At 35.8% G+C, this 26,695-nt stretch overlaps 2 protein-coding genes and 1 pseudogene across 2 annotated transcripts; all 3 read left to right on the forward strand.

Annotated features, from left to right (window-relative positions):
- The first annotated feature begins 4,838 nt into the window (after positions 1 to 4,838).
- On the forward strand, positions 4,839 to 6,376 carry LOC139842418 (receptor-like protein 6). The gene is made up of 2 exons (XM_071832562.1): positions 4,839 to 6,234; positions 6,324 to 6,376. Exons 1-2 carry the CDS (start codon positions 4,839 to 4,841, stop codon positions 6,374 to 6,376), a joined length of 1,449 nt encoding a protein of 482 aa, XP_071688663.1.
- A 13,598-nt stretch (positions 6,377 to 19,974) lies between these two features.
- LOC139842425 (receptor-like protein 7) lies at positions 19,975 to 21,150 on the forward strand. The gene has a single exon (XM_071832568.1). The coding sequence runs from the start codon at positions 19,975 to 19,977 to the stop codon at positions 21,148 to 21,150; it is 1,176 nt and encodes a 391-aa protein (XP_071688669.1).
- A 2,070-nt stretch (positions 21,151 to 23,220) lies between these two features.
- Positions 23,221 to 25,817, forward strand: LOC139842435 (receptor-like protein 6; annotated as a pseudogene).
- Positions 25,818 to 26,695: the final 878 nt, after the last annotated feature.

Below are 26,695 nucleotides of genomic sequence, written 5' to 3' on the forward strand. Positions count from 1 at the left end.
CTAGCTCTCTCAATTCAGTTACTTTGTCAGCTAGATCTTGTTTTATTTTTAAATAAGTATGATTTGACACTTTTGTTTTCAATTCTGATTTCAACCTAGAGTTATCATTTTTTAGTTCGCTAATTTGACTAGCAAATGATCTAAATTGATTTCAACCTAGAGTTATCATTTTTTAGTTCGCTAATTTGACTAGCAAATGATCTAAGGTCTCTATTCATCTTGGCAAAGTTGTCTACATACATATCAGGTAGTATAGGAAACACACATTCGTCATTAAAAGGCACAGATTCAGTTTTAATGGGCAATTTCATTTGGACAGGTGGGAGTGGGGAATGACAAGCAGAGCTACATGCAATTGTATCATTTTGATCAAGAGGTGTTTCAGGACAAGTTTGCAATACATCAGATATAGACACAAAATTATTATGCACAGAGTTGTAATATTCATGAGTAATATCGGTGTATAATTGTACCTCTTCCTCAATATTAGAGGACACATGATCATCACGATTTTCCATGTTAACAGGCACGAGTGTTTAACAAAGGGCTTAAGACAGCCAAGGTTTACGAGCAAACCACGAAACAATCAAATAAACTTAAGAAATATCACTTTTCTCCCCTTCAAAATGTGATTCACATGAATCAAATTTTGAAAATGCGGTTTCGGTGGTTTTCGTTAACTTTCTGTTAAGTGTCCGTTAAGTATCAGTTAAGTGCACGTTTTGGTTTTCCCTCCAAAATTTTTCGACAAAAATTTATGTCGTAAAGTTTTGAGATATGAGCTAATATGTGATCGAGGGGTTGAGGAAAATTTTTGACTTTTTCCAAAATTTTCTGGCAAATTTCGTTCAAAATCGTGCGTTTTCGGGTGGTTTTTGAGGCCGAAACATTTCCTGTCGTGAAAATTTAAATCTCGCGTATAAATGATCCTTTGAGTCCAAGAAAAATTTAAATTTTACTCGAGTTTAAAATTTAAATCGTGCGTTTACGGGTGGTTTTTTTTTTTTTTTTTTTTAACTTTATAAAGTTTTGAGGCAGGAGGTTTTCGGGCAGGAGGTTTTCGGGTAAAGTTTTCGAGCAGATGATTTCAAACAAGTTTTCGAGCAGGAAGGTTTTCGAGTAGGATTTTGGTCAGGTTTTCGAGCACAAGGTTGAAAGTTTTCGTGCAGAGTTTAACTAAGTTTTCGAGCACTGTTTAACTAAGTTTTCGAGCACTAATTTTCGAGCACTATGTTTTCGAGCAGTTAAACACAGAAGGTTCAAAGTCAAGATTTTCGAGCAGTAATTTTTCGGGCAGGGGTTTTTGGTCCAATTTTTCGAGCACATGTCTGTCAGCCTTTTTGTACTTTAGTCCTTTTGTCCCTTGTACTTTTTATGACACAACAAGTTCAAAGATGCTTTTCGGTGGGTAATATCCACAAAATAAATGATTTTCGGTGGTATTATTCAAGGGACAAAATTATGGAGCCAACATAAAGTCAAATTTGGAGCCAAAGGTTCAAGGTTTTCGGGCACAAACACAAATTCTCGAGCAGTAATATGGACAGATCCAGGTTTTCGAGCACTTAATTTCGAAAGAAAACTCGCTAAACTGAGTTCAAACAGGTTATTTTGGCACGTTTTATGTCCTAAAACCTTTAATCAGTGGGTTTAGTGGGTTAATGGGTTGAACGAATGTGTTGAATGAATCAGTGGGTTTTATGAAATTAACTTCAAGATTCAAACATAGAGTTCGAGCACATATAAATACACACAAATTTTAACTTCAAACAGTGGGTTATATGCATGTATATAGGTTCGATTATAAGCACAAAATCAAGTAGTTTAAGTGGTTTATCAACAAGTATGTTATGAAACAAGTATTAAACCAACAAAAATAACAAGATGAATTGAGTTATGTACACTTTAAAAACGCGATGGAGACCTTTGAGCAACGGATCTTCTATGCAAAGAGCTTAGACCCGCTCTAATACCAATTGTTGCAAGTGGTGAAATGGGAAATAACTCAACTACTGATAAAATTGGTGGGAGGTTGCTTTATATACTAGCAACCTCCTTTAGTTACAATGGTGGTAATTAAACATAATTACCATGGTAAACTAGCTAGTTAACTATTACATAGTTACTATTACATTAAAGCTAACTAAAACCGCATGCCACATATAATAGTAGACAATATTCATTGTCAACAAACCGGTTCCGAAAGTCCGAAACCGGTTTCTTAAAAAAACTTGTTTGCAAAGTGTACTTTTGAAATCGTTTTTTTTTTGTAAAAACCGGTTCCCCGTTTCCTTCTTTTTTTAAACCGGTTCCAATTCACATTCCAAACCTGTTTTTAGGGGTCTCTCAAAATAAGAGGTTTGCAACGGGGGTTTGCATTCTCATTTGTGTAGTAGTGATGATTTTATTGATTTATTTATCGTAGATTTGATTTATATAAATATCATCATTATAGATGACTACCGACCAGATGATGTTTTGAAGAATTTGAAAATGATCGATTGTTTTCTTGACATAATAATTTGTTATCGAGTATCGTTAACAATTACAATAATTGTGACATCTGTAGAAATAAATTTTTCAGAATTTAAGTTGTTGAAGTTTTATTTACGGTCTATGATGTTACAAGAAACACTTAATGATTTGATGTTGATAGTTATTAGAAACTGATATATTTAAGAGTATTGACTATATTGGACAATTTTATTTAATAACCAATTTTAGGATAATAAGTTGGCGAATCTTTGAGAATAAACAATTTATTATGTTTTTTTCAGAAACTTTCTATTGATAACTTTTGAAGTATTATTATTTTTTAAATGTATTAAAAATTTTGTCGTTGATGACTCTAGAAAACCTTCGAAGCAAGTGGTCACCACTCACCATAACATTAGCCGATTCGCAAAACGGATCAGATACCCAAGTTAACCCAAAAAATAATTAACGCTTACAAGGATCATTTTTGTGTGTCGAACAAAGTCTTCTAAATCAATGAGACGAATTAACCTGCCAAAGTACCATGTTTTTTTGAACGACGGTATTAAGGTCACTGACGGAAGTCATTAGCCACCCACTCAATCATATTCAGGAAGTCACAGGTCCTTACTTTCTACACCCGTTAGAAGAAAACTTCAGGATATTGCACTCAAAGAAAACCCCCCGAGGGGAGGAAATTGCATTATAAAATTCCCAACTGAGGCTCGAACTCGAGACCTCTCGACACCAAAAAAAGAAAAAAAAAGAAAACCCCCCGAGGGGAGGAAATTGCATTATAAAATTCCCAACTGTGGCTCGAACTCGAGACCTCTCGACACCAAAAAAAAAGAAAAGAAAAAGAAAAAAATAATAACTACTTAGCTAATTGGAAACGGTTGCTAAAGTACCATGTTCACTTGGAATATTTCTACATTAGAAGACAATAACATGACTTCAAAGTCTCCCATGGAATTTCTGCAACTTACTACCCTCCTGTTTATTTCCTTTTACATTTGATATTTTCTACGTAACATGACAATTAAGTAGACACAAGCGAGTTGACGTCAAATATCGCTATATATATATATATTTTTTTGAACGGCGATTTTTTGGCATCAGTATATCATTTTTTTCAACGACTCTCATCATTTGCACGTAACACACACGTTCGGGTGGAAACCCGAACCCGATAGACGGTACCCGGGAACACATCCACTCGGGCAGTGGTTCCGGGTAGGGGTCCGTGAACGAATCCGGTAAAACCTCCCTATAGGGTCAATATATACCACCATTATTGGTGTTCAATTGGTTTAAAGAAAATCATGTCATCCTTAGGGATCGAACCCATGACATCTCCCTATCCCATGACACAAAGCACATTTGGAGAACCGTTGGGCTATGCCCGCAAGTTCCAAATATCGCTATATTAAAAAAACAATTAGATGTCACTGAAGTCTCCTAGATTTTCTGCAACTTGTATCGTGTTTTTTCCGCTTTAACGTTTGATATTTCTACGTAACAAGTCAAATAGAATACTCTGTGAAGTCTTCCATATATAGCTCCATGCATCGCAACTTGCCACGTACGCTGTTTTCCTCTAAGGCTCTAAATATTGTATGGTCAACCATTACTTTCCATTTATTTTTTCGTGGCTTCAAATTATGTTATCTATATGACAAAATTACATGGTTGGTCCCTAAAGTTTATATATAATTGCATGTATGGATCTAAAAATTTTTTATGCACATGACTGAAGTTTATATTAAGCGGCTGGGTTTCCGACCCGCTTTGCGAGCCAAATAATTTCAGAAGACTACTCGTTTTTCCGCCAGCCCTGAGTTATTGCAGGTGAACCTCCATGATCACGAAGGGATTATGTTTAAAAACGTATAAACGACCGGGATATAAAAAATATATATATATATATATAAATTGCTGAATATACCCATGTGAATAGTAACTGTGCCTTTCATAAATAGTACATGTATATATAAAACTAGGAAGTGGCCGTTAGCCCACTTCGTTGGGCCGAACAAACAGTGTTTCGTAAAAAAAAAAAAAAAAAAAAACAGAAAAAACTGGAAAAAGCTAAATGACAAAATAGCCGATGTCAGCATGGTGCAATCCAAGTTACTATTCATAGGTGGTGGCTAATATACATATTATAAATATAAATATAAATATAAATAAATATAAATATAAATATATATAGTATATTTTTGTGAATACTTAACTAACAGTTAATATTATCCTCATTTTTTACTTGGTTACAATTGAATGTCAAGTATACGCTTGGGCTCTTATATAAGGAATTGCACCTTTAGAAACAAATCAACAATTAAATTAAAACACATCATCTCTTCATGGCTTTAAACTCAGAGCCTATGATATCCTTTGTATTATTATTACTAGTCCTCATCACATCGAGTTCATCATCATCATTAAGCCATGATCAAGAGTGTCTAGCTTTGTTTGAATTCAAACAAACTATTCTTCATCAAGATTACACTGCTACATCTTTTAATGGCGGGTTTCAAAAGTTAGATTCTTGGAGAAGACCCACAATAAGCAATATGTCAGATAACAAAACAGGTTCTGATTGTTGTTTGTGGGATGGTGTGAGGTGCAGCAAATATGAGGGTCATGTGATTGAACTTGACTTGAGCGAAAGCTCGATCCATGGATTTCTCACGTCTAACAGTACTCTATTCAACCTTGTTCATCTTCTTAAACTCAACCTCTCGATGAATGATTTCACTGGATCTCAAATCCCGTCTGAAATTGCTCGTCTAAAGCAGTTAAGAAGCCTTGACCTTTCTGAATCAGGATTCAGTGGCGAAGTCCCAAATGAAATCTCACATTTAATACATTTGTCTAAGTTGGATTTGTCATTCAATTCCCTAAAGCTTCAAACTCTTAGCTTGTTGCAAAACTTGACTAGACTGGAAGAACTCTATCTTAGAGAGGTGAACATCAATTCTTCCGTACCACGTTTTCTGGCCAATTTTACTTCCTTAAGGTCAATCAGTTTTCTAGAATGTCAGCTTCAAGGCGAATTTCCAGCAGCAATACTTCACTTACCTAAGCTAAAACATCTTAGCTTGGCACAGAACCCCGACCTCACCGGTTCCTTGCCAGAGTTTCATAACAACACCTTGATCGAGGATCTGAGTCTGCATGACACAGGTTTTTATGGGATAATACCTCAAACCATAAGCAACCTAAACCATTTGTTATTATTGGATCTTTCTGTTTCCTTCTTCTCGGGTAGCATTCCACGTTCACTCTCTAACTTGACACAACTCACACTCTTGAGTCTTCGACAAAGCAATTTCACAGGCCCAGTTCCTTCATTGGTAAGTTTGTCGAAACTCACGATTTTGGAACTTGGTGACAACAATTTTGAGACGTCATGGGAGTACGACTGGATTGGCAAACTAACCAACCTTGAAGAGCTGGATCTAGATGGTATGAATATATACCAAGAGATCCTTCCTTCTTTTGCAAACTTAACCAAACTTAGTGTTGTCTCAATGTCAAGAAATTTTATACCCGGTCGTATCCCATCTTCATTTATGAACCTCACCCAACTAATAATTTTAAATCTTCCACATAATCGATTGAACGGTCCCATTCCCAGTTCCTTTTCCAACTTCAAAAAGTTAAACTTTGTTGATCTAAGTGGTAACAAATTTAACGGCAGTGTAGACCTAGACACGTTCATAGGACTCGAAAACCTCGAAGGTTTGAGTTTAGAAGGTATATCAGTTGTCACCACTGACAACTACACCGATGGCACCCGGCTACCTCAACTGAAACTTTTGACACTGACATCATGCGACTTGAAGGAATTCCCTGCCTTCCTCCGTTTCCGAAAGGAAATGACAAAATTAAAGCTTAACATGAACAAAATTGGTGGTCTGATACTGTTAGGAAGAGGGGATCGCCTGGACGTTGGGAGATATAAATTTGAGAGAAAAACAACTCTATTACTCACAAGAATAGATTTACAGAGTATTACAAAACTCTTACAAAAAAAAACTCTCAAAACTCACACACACACTCTAGGTTGTGATTACACTTCTCTGAGTGATTTAGGATGATTTACAACTGAGGTTTGCACCTCTATTTATAGTAAAAATTCTATGGCGGTGGAATGGTGTGAACGGAGAAGGTTGGCGGCCGTCATCGTCATCAACTTTGCTACTTCCATATGAGTTGTCAAGGTTGCCTACTTTGAATATCTAGAAGGTGGGCTTCTAGATTGTAGGCTGGAAATCTTCAATTCTCCCCCTCCAGCCGAATCCACAAACATTCCAGTTATGTCTCTGCATAACTCCAACTTCTCTCGAGTCACCACCTTTGTTAACATATCCGCAGGATTCTCCTTTGTATGGATCTTCACTAGTCTCAACAGTTGTCGATCAATTACCTCGCGTATCCAATGATAGCGAATATCAATATGTTTTGTACGGGAATGGTACATGGAGTTCTTGTTCAAATCTAGAGCACTTTGACTGTCACAATATACCTTGTACTCCTTTTGCTTGATTCCAAATTCTTGAAGATAACGCTTTAACCACAACATTTCTTTTCCAGCTTCTGCGGCAGCAATATACTCTGCTTCAGTTGTGGATAATGCAACACACCTCTGTAGTCTTGACTGCCATGAAACAGCTCCCCCTGCAAAAGTGTAAATGAATCCTGAAGTAGATTTCCTACTATCAGGATCTCCGACCATATCCGCATCTGTATAGCCTTCCAAGATTGGATCAGCTCCCCCGTAACAAAGACATAGATTCTTTGTACCTTTAAGATATCTGAGAATCCATTTTACCGCCTCCCATTGCTCTTTCCAGGGGTTCGAGAGAAAACGACTCACTGTTCCCACTGCATGAGCAATATCGGGCCTTGTACACACCATCGCATACATCAAACTTCCAACTGCTGAAGAATATGGCACTGAAGACATCTCCCCGATCTCTTCCTTGGATGGGGGACAAGAACTCTTGCTTAACTTGAAATGGTTGGCTAATGGAATGCTAACAGGTTTGGCATTGTTCATATTGAAACGTGAAAGCACTCGTTCAATATACTTCTCTTGAGATAGCCATAACCTTTTATTCTTCCTGTCTCGGGTTATTTGCATTCCCAAAATCTGTTGAGCCTGTCCTAAGTCTTTCATGTCAAAAGACTTAGAGAGTTCCTTCTTCAGCTGGTTGATCTTCGTTGCGTCTTTCTCTACGATCAAAATATCGTCTACATAAAGTAGAAGAGCAACGAAATCTCCTTCAGAAAACTTCTGAATGTAGACACACTCATCTGCTGCAGTTTTCTTGTACCCGTGACTCACCATGCACGAGTCAAATTTCTTGTACCACTGCCTAGGTGCCTGCTTCAAACTGTACAAACTTTTCTTCAGCCTGCATACGAGGTTATCTCCTGAAACCTCAAAACCTTCTGGCTGCTCCATGTAAATTTCTTCATGTAAATCTCCATGAAGAAAAGCTGTCTTTACATCCATCTGTTCAAGCTCCAAGTTCATACTTGCGACCAATCCAAGTATGACTCTAATTGAAGTCATCTTGACTACTGGTGAAAATATCTCGTCAAAATCAATCCCTTTCTTCTGTTGGAATCCTTTGACTACAAGTCGTGCTTTGTATTTCACCACTTTTCCACTACCATCCTTTTTCAGTTTGAACACCCATTTATTTTTCAGTGCCTTCTTCCCGCGTGGAAGTTCTACAATCTCATAAGTTCAGAGAATCCATCTCATCCTGCATTGCGAGCAACCATTTTTCTTTATCCTTATGAGTTACTGCTTCATGAAAAACTCTCCGGTTCTCCATCTTCAGTAAGTAGAAGGTACTCGGATTCTGGATATCTACTCGATGGAATCCGACCTCGTTCAGATCTACGAACTTCTGGAACATTTTGAGGAGATCCACCATCATCTTGACCTTGTGATGGTGCTGGAACGTCTGGCATATGGGGTTGTGGCTCCCCCTGCTCAGCACCATCATTTTCCTCATTATCTTCTACTTCTGGCATTTCTTCTTGCACTGAAAATTCATTTCTCATGAATGATTCCGTTGTTGCCTCTGGCACCTGAGCAGCAACATTTGACTTCTGAGATATTGTGGGCTTTTCAATATCTTCTATTGTCTGGCTTTCATGGAACACCACGTCCCTACTTCTGATCACCTTTTTCTCCTTTGGATCCCATAATCTGTATCCAAATTCTTCATCTCCATAGCCTATGAATATGCATGGAGTGGTCCTTGCATCCAGCTTCTGCCTGAGCTCCTTGGATACATGTGCGTACGCCAAACATCCAAATACTCTTAAGTGAGAGTATGATGGATCCTTTCCAGACCAAAGTTTCTCTGGAACTTCAAAATTCAGTGGTACTGATGGAGATCGGTTGATCAAATAACAAGCGGCTCTGACTGCTTCTCCCCAGAATGGCTTTGGCAGATTAGCCATACTGAGCATGCTCCGAACACGTTCCATGATTGTTCGGTTCATTCTTTCTGCTATACCATTATGTTGAGGGGTACGTGGGACCGTCTTCTCATGTCGGATGCCATATGATCTGCAATAGGCATCGAACTGCCTGGAAGAGTATTCACCGCCGTTGTCGGATCGAAGACACTTTAACTTCTTTCCTGTCTCACGTTCTACCATGACATGGAACTGTTTGAAGTAATCGAACACCTGGTCCTTCGTCCGCAAGAAATATACCCACATCTTTCGAGAAGCATCATCGATAAACGTTAGAAAGTATCGGTTGCCGCCAATTGATTCAACTGATAAGGCTAAAAAGGAACATATATTTCATAGCAATATCCCTCCTAAATAATAGGTTTTCATATGTAATTGTATTATATTTTCATTGTAATTGTTTAAATAAATAAGTGCGAAGACAAAAGGCGAAAACGAAGATTTGAAGACACAAACGTCCAAAAAGCTCAAATGTTCAAGATACAATCCAAGTGGTTCAAATTATTGATGAAGAACGTCTAAAAAAGATAAGAGTACAAGTTACAAAACGCAAAGTACAAGATATTAAATTGTACGCAAGGACGTTCGAAAATCCGGAACCAGGACATGAGTCAACTATCAACGCCCGACGCAACGGACTAAAAATTACAAGTCTACTATATACAAGAATATAATATAATATATAAATAATTATATTAATTATTTATATTTTATATTTATATATATAAAACGTCGGCAAAGAAGATCCAAAGGGGTGTGAGCTGTATTCCATTTCCCCGCGACTCGCGGAGTTCACAGGCACAAAGTGCCGCGACTCGCGGAGCACAGAAATTTCAGAATCCCTATAAAAGGTCGCGAATTCTGCCGAGTTAAAAAAATAACATAATAATAATAATACTCCCTAGTATAATATAAATATATATATATATATATATATATATATATATATATATATATATATATATATATATATATATATATATATATATATATATATATAATATAGATTACTGTTATATTAGATTAGTTTGGGTTATGTAAAGGTTATTTTACGGGTTTTTGAAGTCGAAATTCTGTCCGTGTAACACTACGCGATAAATACTCAATGTAAGTTATGTTCTCCTTTTTAAATTAATGTCTCGTAACTAAGTTATTATTATGCTTATTTGAGCCGAAGTAATTATGATGTTGGGCTAAATATTAAAGATGGGGTTATTGGGCTTTGTACCATAATTGGGGTTTGGACAAAAGAACGACACTTGTGAAAATTAGACTATGGGCTATTAATGGGATTTATATTAACTAAATGATACCTCATTAAATTAATATAGAGATTTACAATTTGACGTAGATATAAATAACCATATACGCTCGATCGGACACGATGGGCGGGATATCTATAAATACTAATAATTGTTCATTTGACCGGACACGGGGATGGATTAATAGTCAATGGACTCATTAAAACAGGGGTGTATTACATTCAAGGGTAGTTGGTGTAATTGTTAACAAAGTATTAAAACCTTGGATTACACACAGTCGATAACCTGGTGTATTCATTAAATAAAGTATTAAGACCTTGTTACAGTTCGAATCCCCAGTTAGTTGGAATATTTGACTTCGGGCATAAGGTTAAATTTGCCGAGCATTTTATAATTATGATCGATGAACTATTGTGGACAAAAACCAGATAGGTTTCAAATACATCCAGGACAAAGGGCAATTAACCCAGGACAATAAATTAAAATCAAAACGTCAAACATCATAGTTACGGAAGTTTAAATAAGCATAATATATTTTATTTCATATTTCCTCGTACTTTTATTTATTGTCATTTTAATTATTGTTATTTATTTTATATTGGTTAAATATCGTCATTTACTTTACGCTTCGCTTAAAATATAAAATCGACAAACCGGTCATTAAACGGTAAACCCCCTTTTATATATTATTATATATAATTATATATATTTTGTACAAATATAGTTGTTTAAAAATATAGTGTGCAATAAGCCCGCTCCCTGTGGAACGAACCGGACTTACTAAAAACTATACTACTCTACGATTAGGTACACTGCCTATAGTGTTGTAGCAAGGTTTAGGTATATCCCATTTGTAAATAAATAATTAAATATCTTGTGTAAAATTGTATCGTATTTAATAGTATTTTCGTATAAAATTTAATAGTATTTTATACCCCTTAGCTTTGACATCAAGTTTTTGGCGCCGCTGCCGGGGACTTGGCGAAACGCTATATTTTTAATATATATTTGTATAAATATATTTTTAGAAAAACAATATCAAATAAAAAATAAAAAAAAACCGAAAAAAAAAATAAAAAATAAAAAATATATATATATAAATCTAGTTTTACGATTTTTATTTATAAAATTATAAAGTAGTTCTATTTTTATTTTAGTTTTTAAATATAAGTTTTTATTATATAAATATTTAGATTTTAAAACAGAAAAATATAAAAAAAAAAACACGTCGAATTAAAAACTGTACCAGAGTTGAATTTTGGAACCCCGCGACTCGCGGGGTTTGCTGCTTGAAATACCGCGACTCGCGGAGACACTCTGACACACGTGACAGAACCCTAATTTTACATTAATTACGGATTTTATTATTATTATTATTAATAAACCCTAATTAGTTTAATTATTATAATTAGTTTAAGTTTTTTTTAATTAAATTGTATTTTAAATTTTAATTAGTTTTATTATATGTAAAATTAATAGTTTTAATAAATAAATAATATAAAAATAATATTTTTATAAAAATTGTACGTTTTACAACTTTTTGTATATTTTTATATTTTGTCCCTTTTTAATCGTTTTAGCGTAATATTTGTATTTTTAGCTCATATTTAGTTTTAAACTTAGTTTTTGCCATAGTTATTTTTACTTCTAGATTTTTAGGCTTTACCGTAAAATCCCTTAAGTGCTTTTTCTTTAGACTAAGATTTAGGTGCTTTAGAATTTTGCGACGCCGTTTTTATATTTTAGTACCTTTTTAAGTTATTACCATTTGGGATATAGTTTTTCTTTTAAGCTTTAATATTTTTAGACGCAACTTTTAATTCTTAGTTTTTAATTCCTTTTTAAGTTACGACGCGCTATTTTCTTATTTTTATTTTTCGACGTTTTTCGACGCGCATTCTTTTTCTTTCTTATTTCTCGACGCTTTAGTTTTTAGGACTTAGAAATTTTCTCTATTTCTTATCTAATATCTCAAACAGAAAGAAAAATTATTTAAGTGGTTAAATTAATGGACGTTGACAATTTTCTGCTTCGTAGTAATAGTTGGATTTGTTAGTGGCTGAGTTGTGAGCTTCCGATTTAAAGGGTTCTGGCTCCCTGCTGCATCTTTTGGCTATTCGAAACGTGGGCAAAAGCAGAAAAGTCTATTAATTGGACAACTTATATAAGTTTTTCTATTTTTATAACTAATAGGATAATTAGTAAATGCACCACATTGTAGCTAAAATTTGGCCATCGCAATAAAATGGAAAATTTTGAAAACAAGGCTATGGAAACTCTTTTTGATATCCAAAATCAATTAAATCAATACTCTCAAACGAGTGTTGATGACAATTCGTTCGGTCAATCTTGGATCACGAATGACGAAACAATAACTGGTTGTGAAATCTGTGGAGATTATCACTCAACATGGGAATGTTATTATTACGTTCCTATGGAAAATTACGCACCCACGGAACCTGAATGGAATGATTATGAAGAATACAATTCAAATTGGGATTATTCCCAAGAATATATCCAAACTCAACAACCAGTAGACGAGGAAAATTACGTGTCTGAAAATTTATTAGACAATATGAAAATCAAACTCGAAGAACTCAATGCTCAAAATGAACAAATGAGAGAGTTTGTAAACTGGCAAGCTGAAACTCTATCAGACTACACACCTGTTGATCTAAGGAGTATTGTGCAAGAAAATCTCATATCATCGAATTTTAATGAATTCGAGAGCTCCGAAATCACCAACTATCCCGATGATACTTTTTATTCAGTCTTACCAATTTCACAACATATCGACACATTAGCCTCTACCGACGAAATCATCGATCCATCAATGGATAAAGAAGGAGTAAGGGTAACAAATTTGTACTCTTGGGAAAACGATAACGTTGAAAATTTTACCCCCGAGACCAAAATGGAGGGACTGATAAGTACCGTTAATGAAGAAGAATCTACTCCAATCCCGAAATTCACCATTCCACAACATTCCAACCCAATATTCTCAATAGACGAGTCATCTACCGAAGATGAACTACGAGCTGTAATAGATAATGACACCTCGGATTTCACCCAATTGGGTAATAGAGGAGAAAACTTTGATCTTGAGAATAAAAGGAAGGAAACGTTAGAAATTGTCCACCCTATAATATGTATGTCGGTGTATATCGATCCATTTGACCAAGAACCAGAAAAGAGACATATCCATTTACTAAAAGCTACACTTAAAAAAGAATTAAGTAGTGACGATCGGGTGGGTCTAAACTTTAAACCCATTAATATATTTTATACCACCCGAGATGTGAATAACTGGCTCACTATTTTAATTCGTGGAACTTATTCTACCGACTTCACATGTCGTCAGCTAAGTGTGGGGAAGTTTAACCCCACTTAACGTTAAATTAGGGGTTCGGGTTAGTGCATAACTCGTTAATAAAAATGCATGATAAGTTAGGGTAAAAGACGCATTTTCAAAAATTATCAAACAGTTCAGAAAAGCAACCATTTTTGAAGAAAAACATGTGTGATAAAACAAAAAGGAATGACGATGAGGCGCGCCATCTATCATTCAACGAGCTTTGAAATTACAAACTGGGTATTTTCAATCACTTTTCTACACTAATCACCTCATGAATTTATAATTAGAGTCTGATTTCATGCAAATGAGGGCATTGCATGATCTCAAGTGTGGGGAAGGGTTATAAATTCTCTCGGGTTTATACCTGGTTTATTTGCCAAATTTTATGAAAATTTGAAAAAATTTTCAATTAAATGAAGTCAAAATCATGTTTATACATATTTATGAACGATGAAAACTAGGTGTTAATACCGAAATTATCGTTACCTCGAAAAGGACATAAATTGAGAAACAACTTAAAACGCTTGAATTCATTTAAAATGGAATAAAGGAGAATAAAAAGGCAAAGAAAGAAACTAAGTGTGGGGAGAATGTACCAAGTTATTCAATTAAAAACTATCTATCACATGTTTCTGTAAAGTTATTGCAGGTACTTTTGTTTTGAATAATAGTAATCAGTTTTACCCGATTTATTGTAATACTTTTGAAAGAAGAGATGGATCTACACGATGAATCAATTCCATCATTAAAAGGAAGTAAAGTCTTTCGAAAAAGACACGCGCTTCTTGATTTAGGTCAGGAAGTTGTCGTCCAGACCAGCTGTAGGTTGACGAAAAATCTAGAAAAGTCATCTCTAAAATCAGCAGGAAATCCACGGACCTCAGCATCAAACAGGGTCGCCAAGTGGTCAGACTTATCCTAACCATGAGAGGATCTGTCTCGTAAAATGGGGAGGGCGCCGTGCAAATTAGCTTGATAAGACTAATGAATCAGACCCCCAGAAAGGATAATCTCATTTTAAAGATTAAAAATCAGCTTTTAAGACTGATATTACTCAATCCTTGAGATTGACTTTAAAGATTGAGAATTACAAACTCATGGAATTCGATGATATCTAAACTCGAGCTTGAACGAGAAAATATTTTGATCAAATTAAAACCGATTTGTTTTCTGAAAACCCGTTTTCAATGCGTTCATTACCATTGAACGTAAAATCCTAGGAATTCACCTGGAATTCATTAGGTCACCTGAACCAAATCGGGTGTCAACCGTAAGAACGGTGGTTGCATAGCATGGTCGAAGACAGGACCTTGTGCCAGACTGAAAAACTATAGGGTGATCTTTACTATTGCTCCTACAAAGGATAGTAACTGCATCCGACACGTTTTTGACCATAATTAAAAGCATGTCAGGGGACATTGCCTTAACAGTTGCTTGTTCAACGCTTTCCTTTACAACCGGACGGTAGTTTACTGAAAGGTAATATACGGAGCAAGTATACTGGATGTGTGCTTTCCTAAATACAAGGTTAGCAAGTGGGTGACACAAAACCGCAAGTTTTGAGCTAAAATTTTAAATCTGAAACCCACAAAACCCACAAAAATATTTTGCAAACACCGGTGAAGGGTTATTCCGGAAAACTTGTCTAGGGTAAAATCTAGCTTGAATTTTTAAAAAGATCAAATGTTTTCATAAAGATCCAATTTTCTTAAGGATCTACATTTTCATAGTCATGTGGGACTGTAAACCGCCTTTCAAATATGCACTTTGCTTTGGAAACCGAAAGTAAATCGGCTATTTGATTGCAAGTGTCGTTGCCCTAAACCCGAGGCAACTGTGGATGACACACCCACCTTTAACCATGGTTCTATCGTTACTATCATTGTTTATACCACCATATCAAAATCACTGATGTACAAAGTGTGATGAATAAAAAAGTGATTCATGTATGTTTTTATTTCAAGTTCTGTATTGCTTGAGGACAAGCAACGCTCAAGTGTGGGAATGTTTGATAAGGCTAAAAAGGAACATATATTTCATAGCAATATCCCTCCTAAATAATAGGTTTTCATATGTAATTGTATTATATTTTCATTGTAATTGTTTAAATAAATAAGTGCGATGACAAAAGGCGAAAACGAAGATTTGAAGACACAAACGTCCAAAAAGCTCAAATGTTCAAGATACAATCCAAGTGGTTCAAATTATTGATGAAGAACGTCTAAAAAAGATAAGAGTACAAGTTACAAAACGCAAAGTCAAGATATTAAATTGTACGCAAGGACGTTCGAAAATCCGGAACCAGGACATGAGTCAACTATCAACGCCCGACGCAACGGACTAAAAATTACAAGTCTACTATATACAAGAATATAATATAATATATAAATAATTATATTAATTATTTATATTTTATATTTATATATATAAAACGTCGACAAAGAAGATCCAAAGGGGTGTGAACTGTATTCCATTTCCCCGCGACTCGCGGAGTTCACAGGCACAAAGTGCCGCGACTCGCGGAGCACAGAAATTTCAGAATCCCTATAAAAGGTCGCGAATTCTGCCGAGTTAAAAAAATAACATAATAATAATAATACTCCCTAGTATAATATAAATAAATATATATAATATATATATATATATATATATATATATAATATATATATATATATATATATATATATATATATATATATATATATATATATAATATAGATTAGTGTTATATTAGATTAGTTTGGGTTATGTAAAGGTTATTTTACGGGTTTTTGAAGTCGAAATTCTGTCCGTGTAACACTACGCGATAAATACTCAATGTAAGTTATGTTCTCCTTTTTAAATTAATGTCTCGTAACTAAGTTATTATTATGCTTATTTGAGCCGAAGTAATTATGATGTTGGGCTAAATATTAAAGATGGGGTTATTGGGCTTTGTACCATAATTGGGGTTTGGACAAAAGAACGACACTTGTGGAAATTAGACTATGGGCTATTAATGGGATTTATATTAACTAAATGATACCTCATTAAATTAATATAGAGATTTACAATTTGACGTAGATATAAATAACCATATACGCTCGATCGGACACGATGGGCGGGATATCTATAAATACTAATAATTGTTCATTTGACCGGACACGGGGATGGATTAATAGTCAATGGACTCATTAAAACAGGGGTGGATTACATTCAAGGGTAGTTGGTGTAATTGTTAACAAAGTATTAAAACCTTGGATTACACACAGTCGATAACCTGGTGTATTCATTAAATAAAGTATTAAGACCTTGTTACAGTTCGAATCCCCAGTTAGTTGGAATATTTGACTTCGGGCATAAGGTTAAATTTGCCGAGCATTTTATAATTATGATCGATGAACTATTGTGGACAAAAACCAGATAGGTTTCAAATACATCCAGGACAAAGGGCAATTAACCCAGGACAATAAATTAAAATCAAAACGTCAAACATCATAGTTACGGAAGTTTAAATAAGCATAATATATTTTATTTCATATTTCCTCGTACTTTTATTTATTGTCATTTTAATTATTGTTATTTATTTTATATTGGTTAAATATCGTCATTTACTTTACGCTTCGCTTAAAATATAAAATCGACAAACCGGTCATTAAACGGTAAACCCCCTTTTATATATTATTATATATAATTATATATATTTTGTACAAATATAGTTGTTTAAAAATATAGTGTGCAATAAGCCCGCTCCCTGTGGAACGAACCGGACTTACTAAAAACTATACTACTCTACGATTAGGTATACTGCCTATAGTGTTGTAGCAAGGTTTAGGTATATCCCATTTGTAAATAAATAATTAAATATCTTGTGTAAAATTGTATAGTATTTAATAGTATTTGCGTATAAAATTTAATAGTATTTTATACCCCTTAGCTTTGACATCATCAACCTCTAAGGGACCGCAAACATCAGAGTGTACCAGACTGAGTAACTCTGATCTTCTCGTTGAAAAGGAATTAAACGAGACTCTATGTTGCTTACCAAACAGACAATGATTGCAAGAATCTAGTGCAGCATCCTTGTCTACATTGATAAGCTCCTTCTTTATTAGGGTAGACAACCCTTTCTCACTCATGTGACCGAGTCTCTGGTGTCATAAATTTTGTGAAGCCTCCTTTTCTGCAACATTAATACTGTCTGTGCAGATCTTCACATGAGTCTTGTACAGTGTGCCACAAATGTGTCCTCGAGCGACTATCATAGCGCCTCTTGACAATTTCCATGTGCCTTTACTGAAATGACTATCATAGCCCTGTTTGTCGAGAGCTATCCCAGAAAGTAAATTCAGCCGAAGATCTGGCACATGGCGGACATCCTTCAGAGTGATTGTGCTCCCAGAACTTGTCTTTATCCTGACATCTCCAATTCTGACAATCTCAGCGGAACTGGAATTTCCCATCTTCACAACTCCAAAGTCACCAGCTTTGTATGTTGTGAAGTATTCCTTGTATGGAGTCACGTGGTAGGAAGCTGCAGTATCTACCACCCATTCTGTTTCTTCTCGTGAGACGTGAAGGCATGTCTCATCATGGGTTGAACAATAAGCTACATCACCAGAGATAGTCACTAATGTTTCTCCACCCTTATTCTTCGGCTGTGAACTACTTTGACATTGTTCCTCTTTCAATCTATAGCAGTTCTTCTTCATATGTCCCTCTAATCCACAATGATGGCATTTATATGTTGGTTTTCTGCCATCAGCTGACCTGCCCCTACTCTTGCTTCTGCCTCTACATTTATTTTTGCTACTCATTCGCTGTCTCCCCCGATTCTCTGTGACAAAGGCATGGGTCTGATCTGTGCCCATGTCCTTTCTCCTTGCCTCTTCACTGAATAGGGCATCCTTGACCATTGACATGGTAAGTTTGTCATTCGGTGCTGAGTTGCTGAGTGTTACTACCAGCGTTTCCCAACTATCGGGAAGGGAACTAAGTAGCAGTAGCGCCTGAACTTCATCGCCAAGCGGCATCTCTACAGACGATAACTGGTTGACCAAGTTCTGAAACTCACTGGTATGCTCGGCAACTGAAGTTCCACTTTTGAGCTTCATGTTGACTAAACGCCTCATTAGCAGGGCTTTATTCCGAGCAGTCTTGGCCTGGTACATGTCCTCCAACTTTTTCCAGAGGACATATGCGTCTGTCTCTTGTGCAACATGGTGGAAGACACTATGATCAATCCATTGACGGATCTGACCAATAGTTTTTCGGTTTGATTTCTTCCACTCTTTCTCTTTGGCAGAATCAGGGTTTATACCCTTCAATTCAATAGGATCGAACAAATCCTTACAGCTGAGGAGATCTTCCATCCGAGGTTTCCACAGCGTGTAGTTTGTGGCTGTGAGCATAATCATAGCTCCGGAAGATGATGTTGACTCTTCTGTGGACATTATCACCTTAGAAATAATTTTTTAACACAAACGGGGTTGAATTGTAGAAAACAGAGATCACCGTTACGTCCGGAATGGTTGAAAATGGTGGAATAGACACTTCGCGACTTAAATTCCACTTACGAGGCAAAATTATAATTTTTATAAACTTCAGGGACCAAAAATGAAATTCTGAAAATTTCTGGGACCAAATTGTAAAATTTCAGAATTGCTACAGTACCGCCACCTGCTACAGTGACTTGCTACAGTGCCGCCACCTGCTACAGTGAATTGCTACAGTGCCGCCACCTGCTACAGTGAATTGCTACAGTGATCGTCTTGTTAGACGAAAATTCCGGCACCGGTCGTCTTCTCCGGCGAGATTCCGGCGAGTTGACCAAACTTTGACCGCGTTTTCTGGGCTCGTTATAACTCCGTTTAAGTCGCCGTTTTTTGCGTTGGACTCGGTTCGACGAGACGAATCCAATGGTACACTCAAAATAGGATTTTGAGAAAACTTCAGAAAACCCAAAACTCGACCAACGTCTCTAACCAAGCTCTTGATACCACTTGTTAGGAAGAGGGGATCGCCTGGACGTTGGGAGATATAAATTTGAGAGAAAAACAACTCTATTACTCACAAGAATAGATTTACAGAGTATTACAAAACTCTTACAAAAAAAACTCTCAAAACTCACACACACTCTCTAGGTTGTGATTACACTTCTCTGAGTGATTTAGGATGATTTACAACTGAGGTTTGCACCTCTATTTATAGTAAAAATTCTATGGCGGTGGAATGGTGTGAACGGAGAAGGTTGGCGGCCGTCATCGTCATCAACTTTGCTACTTCCATATGAGTTGTCAAGGTTGCCTACTTTGAATATCTAGAAGGTGGGCTTCTAGATTGTAGGCTGGAAATCTTCAGATACCTCCGTGGATTTTCAACAACAGTCAAAAAACAATGGATTTTATTGATCTTTCAGACAACTTTATCACTGGAGAGATACCACCATTGATATGCCAAGCTGAATCACTTGGCATCCTTGATTTGTCTTCTAACAGCTTCACTGGAACACTTCCTACATGTCTTTTTGGCAAATCAATATTTTTTATTGATCTTTCTCAAAATAACTTTGGTGGCACAATATCAAATACATTTACGCATGAATGCCAGTTGAAGATGTTGGATTTGAGTGGAAATCGATTTGTGGGCCAGTTACCAAAATCATTAGCTAACTGTACTAACTTGATGTCTCTCGACGTTAGAGATAACTATTTTGATGGTGTCTTCCCATTTTGGTTGGGATCTCTTACTGAGCTTCAAGAGCTTGACTTAAGTTTCAACAGATTTTCCGGTGCAATTCATGATCCATCTACTTTTATACCAGAGTCCTTCCCCAAGTTACAGATGTTGATCCTTGCAAATAATGACTTCAGTGGTCACCTACCTGACAAGTACTTCAAGATTTGGAAGGCAATGAAGTCATCTAATATGGGATTCGATAACAGTTTTACAACAGTCGAAAATATCAAACCCTCAAAGGCCATAAACACATTTGCTCAAATTGACCTCTCTTGTAACAGTTTTGACGGAGAGATCCCACAGTCACTCACTGATCTTCAAGGCCTTGGATCACTTAATCTTTCCAACAACCGTCTTACCGGTTATGTGTTACCATCATTTGGGAATCTAACGAACCTCGAATCTTTGGATCTCTCCCATAACGAGCTATCGGGAGAAATTCCTCATGAATTGGTACAACTTAACTTCCTAGCGAAGTTCAACGTGTCGTTCAACAATCTTGCAGGCCGTGTACCAACTGGGAAACAGTTCAATACATTTGAGAACTATTCTTACGTGGGTAATCCTTTGCTGTGTGGAAAACCATTATCCAATGATTGTCGAGGTTCAACGACATCAACACTTCCACAAACAAGCGATGATTACGACAAGTCTCTCCTCCCAAGTGACATAATCGATTGGATTGTTGTATTCACAGGCTTTGGAAGTGGGTTAGTAGTTGGAATTATTTTGTGGAACTTTGTATATGGAAGGTATCGGGATTGGTTCATTGAGCGATTTGGGATGAGAAGAGACACGTGGGTAAGGCCACTATGTAACAAGAGGAGAAACTAAGTACTCATTATATATGTTTTATGTTTATGAGATGAATAATTGCATATCTTGCTTTATGTAATTTACAGTTGTTTGCTATGGTTTCTATTAAGTACTAGAGTATGTAGTATGAGTGTTTTTTATTTACAAAACTCAATTAACCCATACTAAAACACTACAAGTGTATACCTATTGTTTAGTATAACAAAGATAAGTTTAACAAGGACCTATTACAAAAATAGCAAAACGATTATTAGAGGACAGAACATGATTATTAGAGAACAGAACATAAATAAAGTTTTTGTTTCTTTGCCAAAAAAAAAAAAAAAGAAAAAAAAAAGAGAGAGAACAGAACGTGATGTAGTACAAATCAATATTAGATATGTTCAAATGCCTCTACAACATAAGTTCAAGCTGAATATGGTCTCAACCACATCTGCTAAAAGAGTGGTTGAGATGCGAATAACTGTAGACTACTTGTTTTATGGTTAACTACAAAGGAAAAACTTTATTTAGGTTAGGTAAACTGAAAACTAACAAGTACAGACACGAAACACTATGTGCGATCTCAAATTTTTTGGTTTGTTTTTCCCTCTTGATAGATTTAAAATTGAAATTGTATCTCGGATGTATACCCCAGAGCATCTAGATGACCAGCCATTGCCTTGTTCATTGATGGTGGACCACAATTAAGAACCTGCATGTTTGACAGAATTATATTATATCTTATATAATTTTTTAAACCATACCTTAATATCGGAGGCAGGTGCAGGGAAATGGGTCCGGATCATTTCTTTTGATACGAAACCAACACCACTGGTCCATTTCTCTGGTGGCTTCAAAAGTATAAAAAGAACAAATAAACTAATTGTACATAAGTGAAATTTCTGCCCAAATGACCAATCTTTGTATTAATACCTGCAATACATAATCATACACTTTGAAACGATCAGGGTAGTTAGATGCAAGTCCGCCAATTTCTTCCTGAAATTTTTTGATGAATAATTTACATTAACAAACAATCAAGCATCAACACATTTTCAATTGTCATACTCAATATGGACAACACTTCCATTTATTGGATGCGACGCAGCTACAGTTCAACAAACAATACGGGCTTATAACATAGTTATATCTAGTAAACGGGTCAGCTAGGTCGGTTTTGGTAGCGGGTGGAAAATTTTTTAAACGGGTCCAAATGGATCAGGTTGGGTTGGGTAACAGGTCGAAACAGGTCACGGGTCAAATGGGTCCAAGCAGGTCATATACTTTTACATTGATTTTTACACTTATTATACTATTGTAGTTATTATTATTTATTTATTATATGCAAGAAAATATTAATACACATAACCATGAACGCTTTTATAACCGTATGGGGGATGAAAATTATTATGCTCGACCCATTTAAGCCATTCACAAGACCCATTAAACATATCTCTATTTATTGAGCTTTGAAAATTGATACCCATTAGACATGCTCCTTTATATTTTGTATATGACTCAATAGACTAGAGGTAAGCATATTGGACATTTTTTAAGTTTTGATTCACATTTCTAGACTTTATTCTTCTCGAGACCCAATTGACCCAAAAGCTTGACCCAATTGACCCAAATTTAAGAGTATGGGTCTCAATTGGCTTGGCTGGTATAAACATAGTTAAACATAAATACTTACCTTAAGAAGGATGTCATCATATGTGCCATTACAATTAAACAAGAAACAAATTATTCTATTACAAACTACTAACAAATTTGATATTATCCTTTTTTCACTACAAAGGATAATTGGAGGTAATGCGATGACAAATTTATAAATAGGACTCAAGGCAGTGAAAAAAGGATAATATCTGATAGAAATTGTAGTTAAATATTTAAAATTTAGTTCAAGTTAACTTCAAGATTTAAGTTTCCCATATGAAAGTTTACCTATCCTATTGGGCTATTGGCTCAAACAAATTTGTACAACATTTAACTATTAGATTTCACTTTATCCATCAAACTAAAAAAATACTCCGTATGTCATTCGTTAATTCGTGTTGGGTTTAAGAAGATGAACAAGGTTGAATAGAGTACTATTACACTGCTACATCTTTTAATGGCGGGTTTCAAAAGTTAGATTCTTGGAGAAGACCCACAATAAGCAATATGTCAGATAACAAAACAGGTTCTGATTGTTGTTTGTGGGATGGTGTGAGGTGCAGCAAATATGAGGGTCATGTGATTGAACTTGACTTGAGCGAAAGCTCGATCCATGGATTTCTCACGTCTAACAGTACTCTATTCAACCTTGTTAATCTTCTTAAACTCAACCTCTCGATGAACGATTTCACTGGATCTCAAATCCTGTCTGAAATTGCTCGTCTAAAGCAGTTACGAAGCCTTGATCTTTCTGATTCAGGATTCAGTGACAAAGTGCCAAACGAAATCTCACATTTAAACCAATTGTCTAAGTTGGATTTGTCATTCAATTCGCTAAAGCTTCAAAATCCTAGCATGTTGCAAAACTTGACTAGACTCGAAGAACTCTATCTCAGAGAGGTGAACATCAATTCTTCCGTACCACGTTTTCTGGCCAATTTTACTTCCTTAAGGTCAATCAGTTTTCTAGAATGTCAGCTTCAAGGCGAATTTCCAGCAGCAATACTTCACTTACCGAAGCTGAAACATCTTAACTTTGCACTGAATCCCGACCTCACCGGTTCCTTGCCCGAGTTTCGTAACAACACCTTACTCGAGCATCTGGATCTGTATACAACAGGTTTTATTGGGATAATACCAGATTCCATAAGTAACCTAAACCACCTAGATTTATTGAATCTTTATAATTCCTTCTTCTCGGGTAGCATTCCTGGTTCACTTTCTAACTTAACACAACTCACACTCTTGAGTAACAATTTTACAGGTCCAATTCCTTCTTTAGAAAGTTTGTCAAAACTCAGAGGTTTATATCTTAGTGAAAATAATTTCGAGAAGTCATGGGAGTCCAACTGGATTGGCAAACTGACCAACCTTGAAGAGCTGTATCTAGATGGTATGAATATATACCAAGAGATCCTTCCTTCTTTTGCAAACTTAACCAAACTTAGTGTTGTCTCAATGTCAAGAAATTTTATACCCGGTCGTATCCCATCTTCATTTATGAACCTCACCCAACTAACATCTGTAGATCTTCATGATAATCAATTAGATGGTCCCATTCCGAGTGCGTTTTCCAACTTTAAAAACTTAGAATTGGTTGGGCTAAGTGGTAACAACTTTAACGGCAGTGTAGACCTAGACACGTTCCTAGGACTCGAAAAAATCGAAGGTTTGCTTTTAGAAGGAATATCAGTTTTCACCACTAACAACTACACAGATAGTACCCTGTTACCTCAACTGAAAGATCTGCAACTGTCATCTTGCGAATTGAAGGAATTTCCCACCTTCCTCCGTTTCCAAAAAGAAATGATAACTTTACAGCTTAACAACAACAAAATTAGTGGCCTCATACCGACCTGGTTTTTGAACAACAATAAATTAACATTGTCTTTTATTGATCTTTCAGAAAACTTTATCACTGGAGAGATACCACCGTTGATATGTCAAACTGAATCCCTTCACTTGACAGGAACACTTCCTGCATGTTTTTTTTTGGCAACTTTACAAAGTCCATGTTTTTAATTGATCTTTCTCAAAATAACTTTCATGGCACATTATTGAATACCTTTGTGCATGAAAGCCAGCTGAAGAAACTGTTTTTAAATGAAAATCAATTTTCGGGACGGTTGCCGAAATCATTAGCTAATTGTACTAACTTGATGGTTCTCAACGTTGGAGGTAACTATTTTGATGCTATCTTCCCGTTTTGGTTAGGAACTCTTACTGAGCTTCAAGTGCTTGTCTTAAGGTCCAACCGATTTTCCGGTGCAATTCGTGATCCACCTGCTTTTATCCCCAAGTTTCCCAAGTTACAAGTTGTGGACCTTTCGAATAATGGCTTCAGTGGTCACCTACCTGACAGGTACTTCAAGATTTGGAAGGCAATGAAGTCATCTACCGTAGGATTCGATAATTCATTTATAACATCTTTACCTAAATGTGTCAACCCCCCAAAGTTCACAGATAAATTTGCGGAAATTGACCTCTCTTGTAACAGTTTTGAAGGAGAGATCCCTCGGTCACTCACAAATCTTCAAGGCCTTGGATCACTTAATCTTTCCAATAACCATCTTACCGGTTATGTGTTACCATCATTTGGGAACCTAAAAAATCTCGAATCTTTGGATCTCTCCCATAACAACCTATCAGGAGAAATTCCTCAAGAATTGTTACAACTTGGCTTCCTAGCAAAGTTCAACGTGTCGTTCAACCATCTTGAAGGGAGCATACCAACTGGGAAACAATTTAATACATTTGAGAACTATTCTTACGTGGGTAATCCTCTGCTCTGCGGACCACCATTATCCAATGATTGTCAAAGTTCAACGACATCAACGGATTCACAAACAAGCGATGAGTACGAGTCTCTCCTCCCAGATGACGTAATCGACTGGGTTTTCGTATTCACAGGCTTTGGAAGTGGGTTGGTAATTGGAATTCTTTTATGGAAGTTTATATATGCAAGATATAGTGATTGGTTCAACGAGCGATTTGGTATGAGGAGAGACACATGGGTAAGACCACTTGGTTACCGGAGGAGAAACTAATGCATGGTAAATCTAGTGAAGATGATTAAAAACATTATATGTACTTCTTTGTATCTATAGTTTTGGAATAATGTAGTTATAATTCGTTGTTACAAAAAGTTTCCTGATACTTGATGCCAACCATTTTAATGATTTTTTAGAAAGCATGTTCAAATATAAACATAAACATATACATATACATAATAAACATAAAACCATAGTATCAATACATAAACATAAATAAACTAAACTATATACATAATAAAACCATAGTATCAATATCAAATATCGTCCCATTGTTCCATAAACCAAAATAAGTGGCATTATGACAACACAGGACGCCTGCACAAATATAATACTTACTTGAAACACAATCTTTGGCCTGCCTACAATCCATCTTGATGAATAAATATGATTTGTTGTTGTAATAAGGAAGTATAAATTCCTAGTTGCTAGCTTAGAACACAAGCTTTTCCCTCACTTTACACATACACAAACACCTTGAACACGCACACTTTTCTCTCTAAACCCTCACCTTTGTAATAATCCTTACACCTAATGAATTTCAACACTTTGTGATCTATTGCTACTGATTTGTATCTGTTAATTCACTTCATCATCATCATTATCACAGTTCACACACATACACACATATACAATAAAGTTACATTGAACAAAACACAGAAATAATCTTCCAATCACAGGAAAAAAAAATCTTCCAATCACAGAAAGCCAACTAAAATAGATTCACAATCAAAAACGATTGTAAACCTCAAATCCAGTTCACACATTATGATTCTCACAAGATAAGTTCAACAGATTTGAACTTATCAATCACTCACAGTTTACAACAAAACAAGATGATGATCACAACCCTAAATCGGGTAGAGAGAAAAATA

This window comes from Rutidosis leptorrhynchoides, chromosome 1 (genome assembly GCF_046630445.1).
Source record: "Rutidosis leptorrhynchoides isolate AG116_Rl617_1_P2 chromosome 1, CSIRO_AGI_Rlap_v1, whole genome shotgun sequence".
Taxonomy (NCBI): domain Eukaryota; kingdom Viridiplantae; phylum Streptophyta; class Magnoliopsida; order Asterales; family Asteraceae; genus Rutidosis; species Rutidosis leptorrhynchoides.

Coding starts and splice junctions, on each gene's coding strand:
- LOC139842418 (XM_071832562.1), top strand. CDS start 4,839: ATGGCTTTAAACTCAGAGCCTATGATATCCTTTGTATTATTATTACTA. Junction 6,235..6,323: donor CGAAGGTTTGAGTTTAGAAG/GTATATCAGTTG, acceptor TGCGACTTGAAG/GAATTCCCTGCCTTCCTCCG.
- LOC139842425 (XM_071832568.1), top strand. CDS start 19,975: ATGGATTTTATTGATCTTTCAGACAACTTTATCACTGGAGAGATACCA.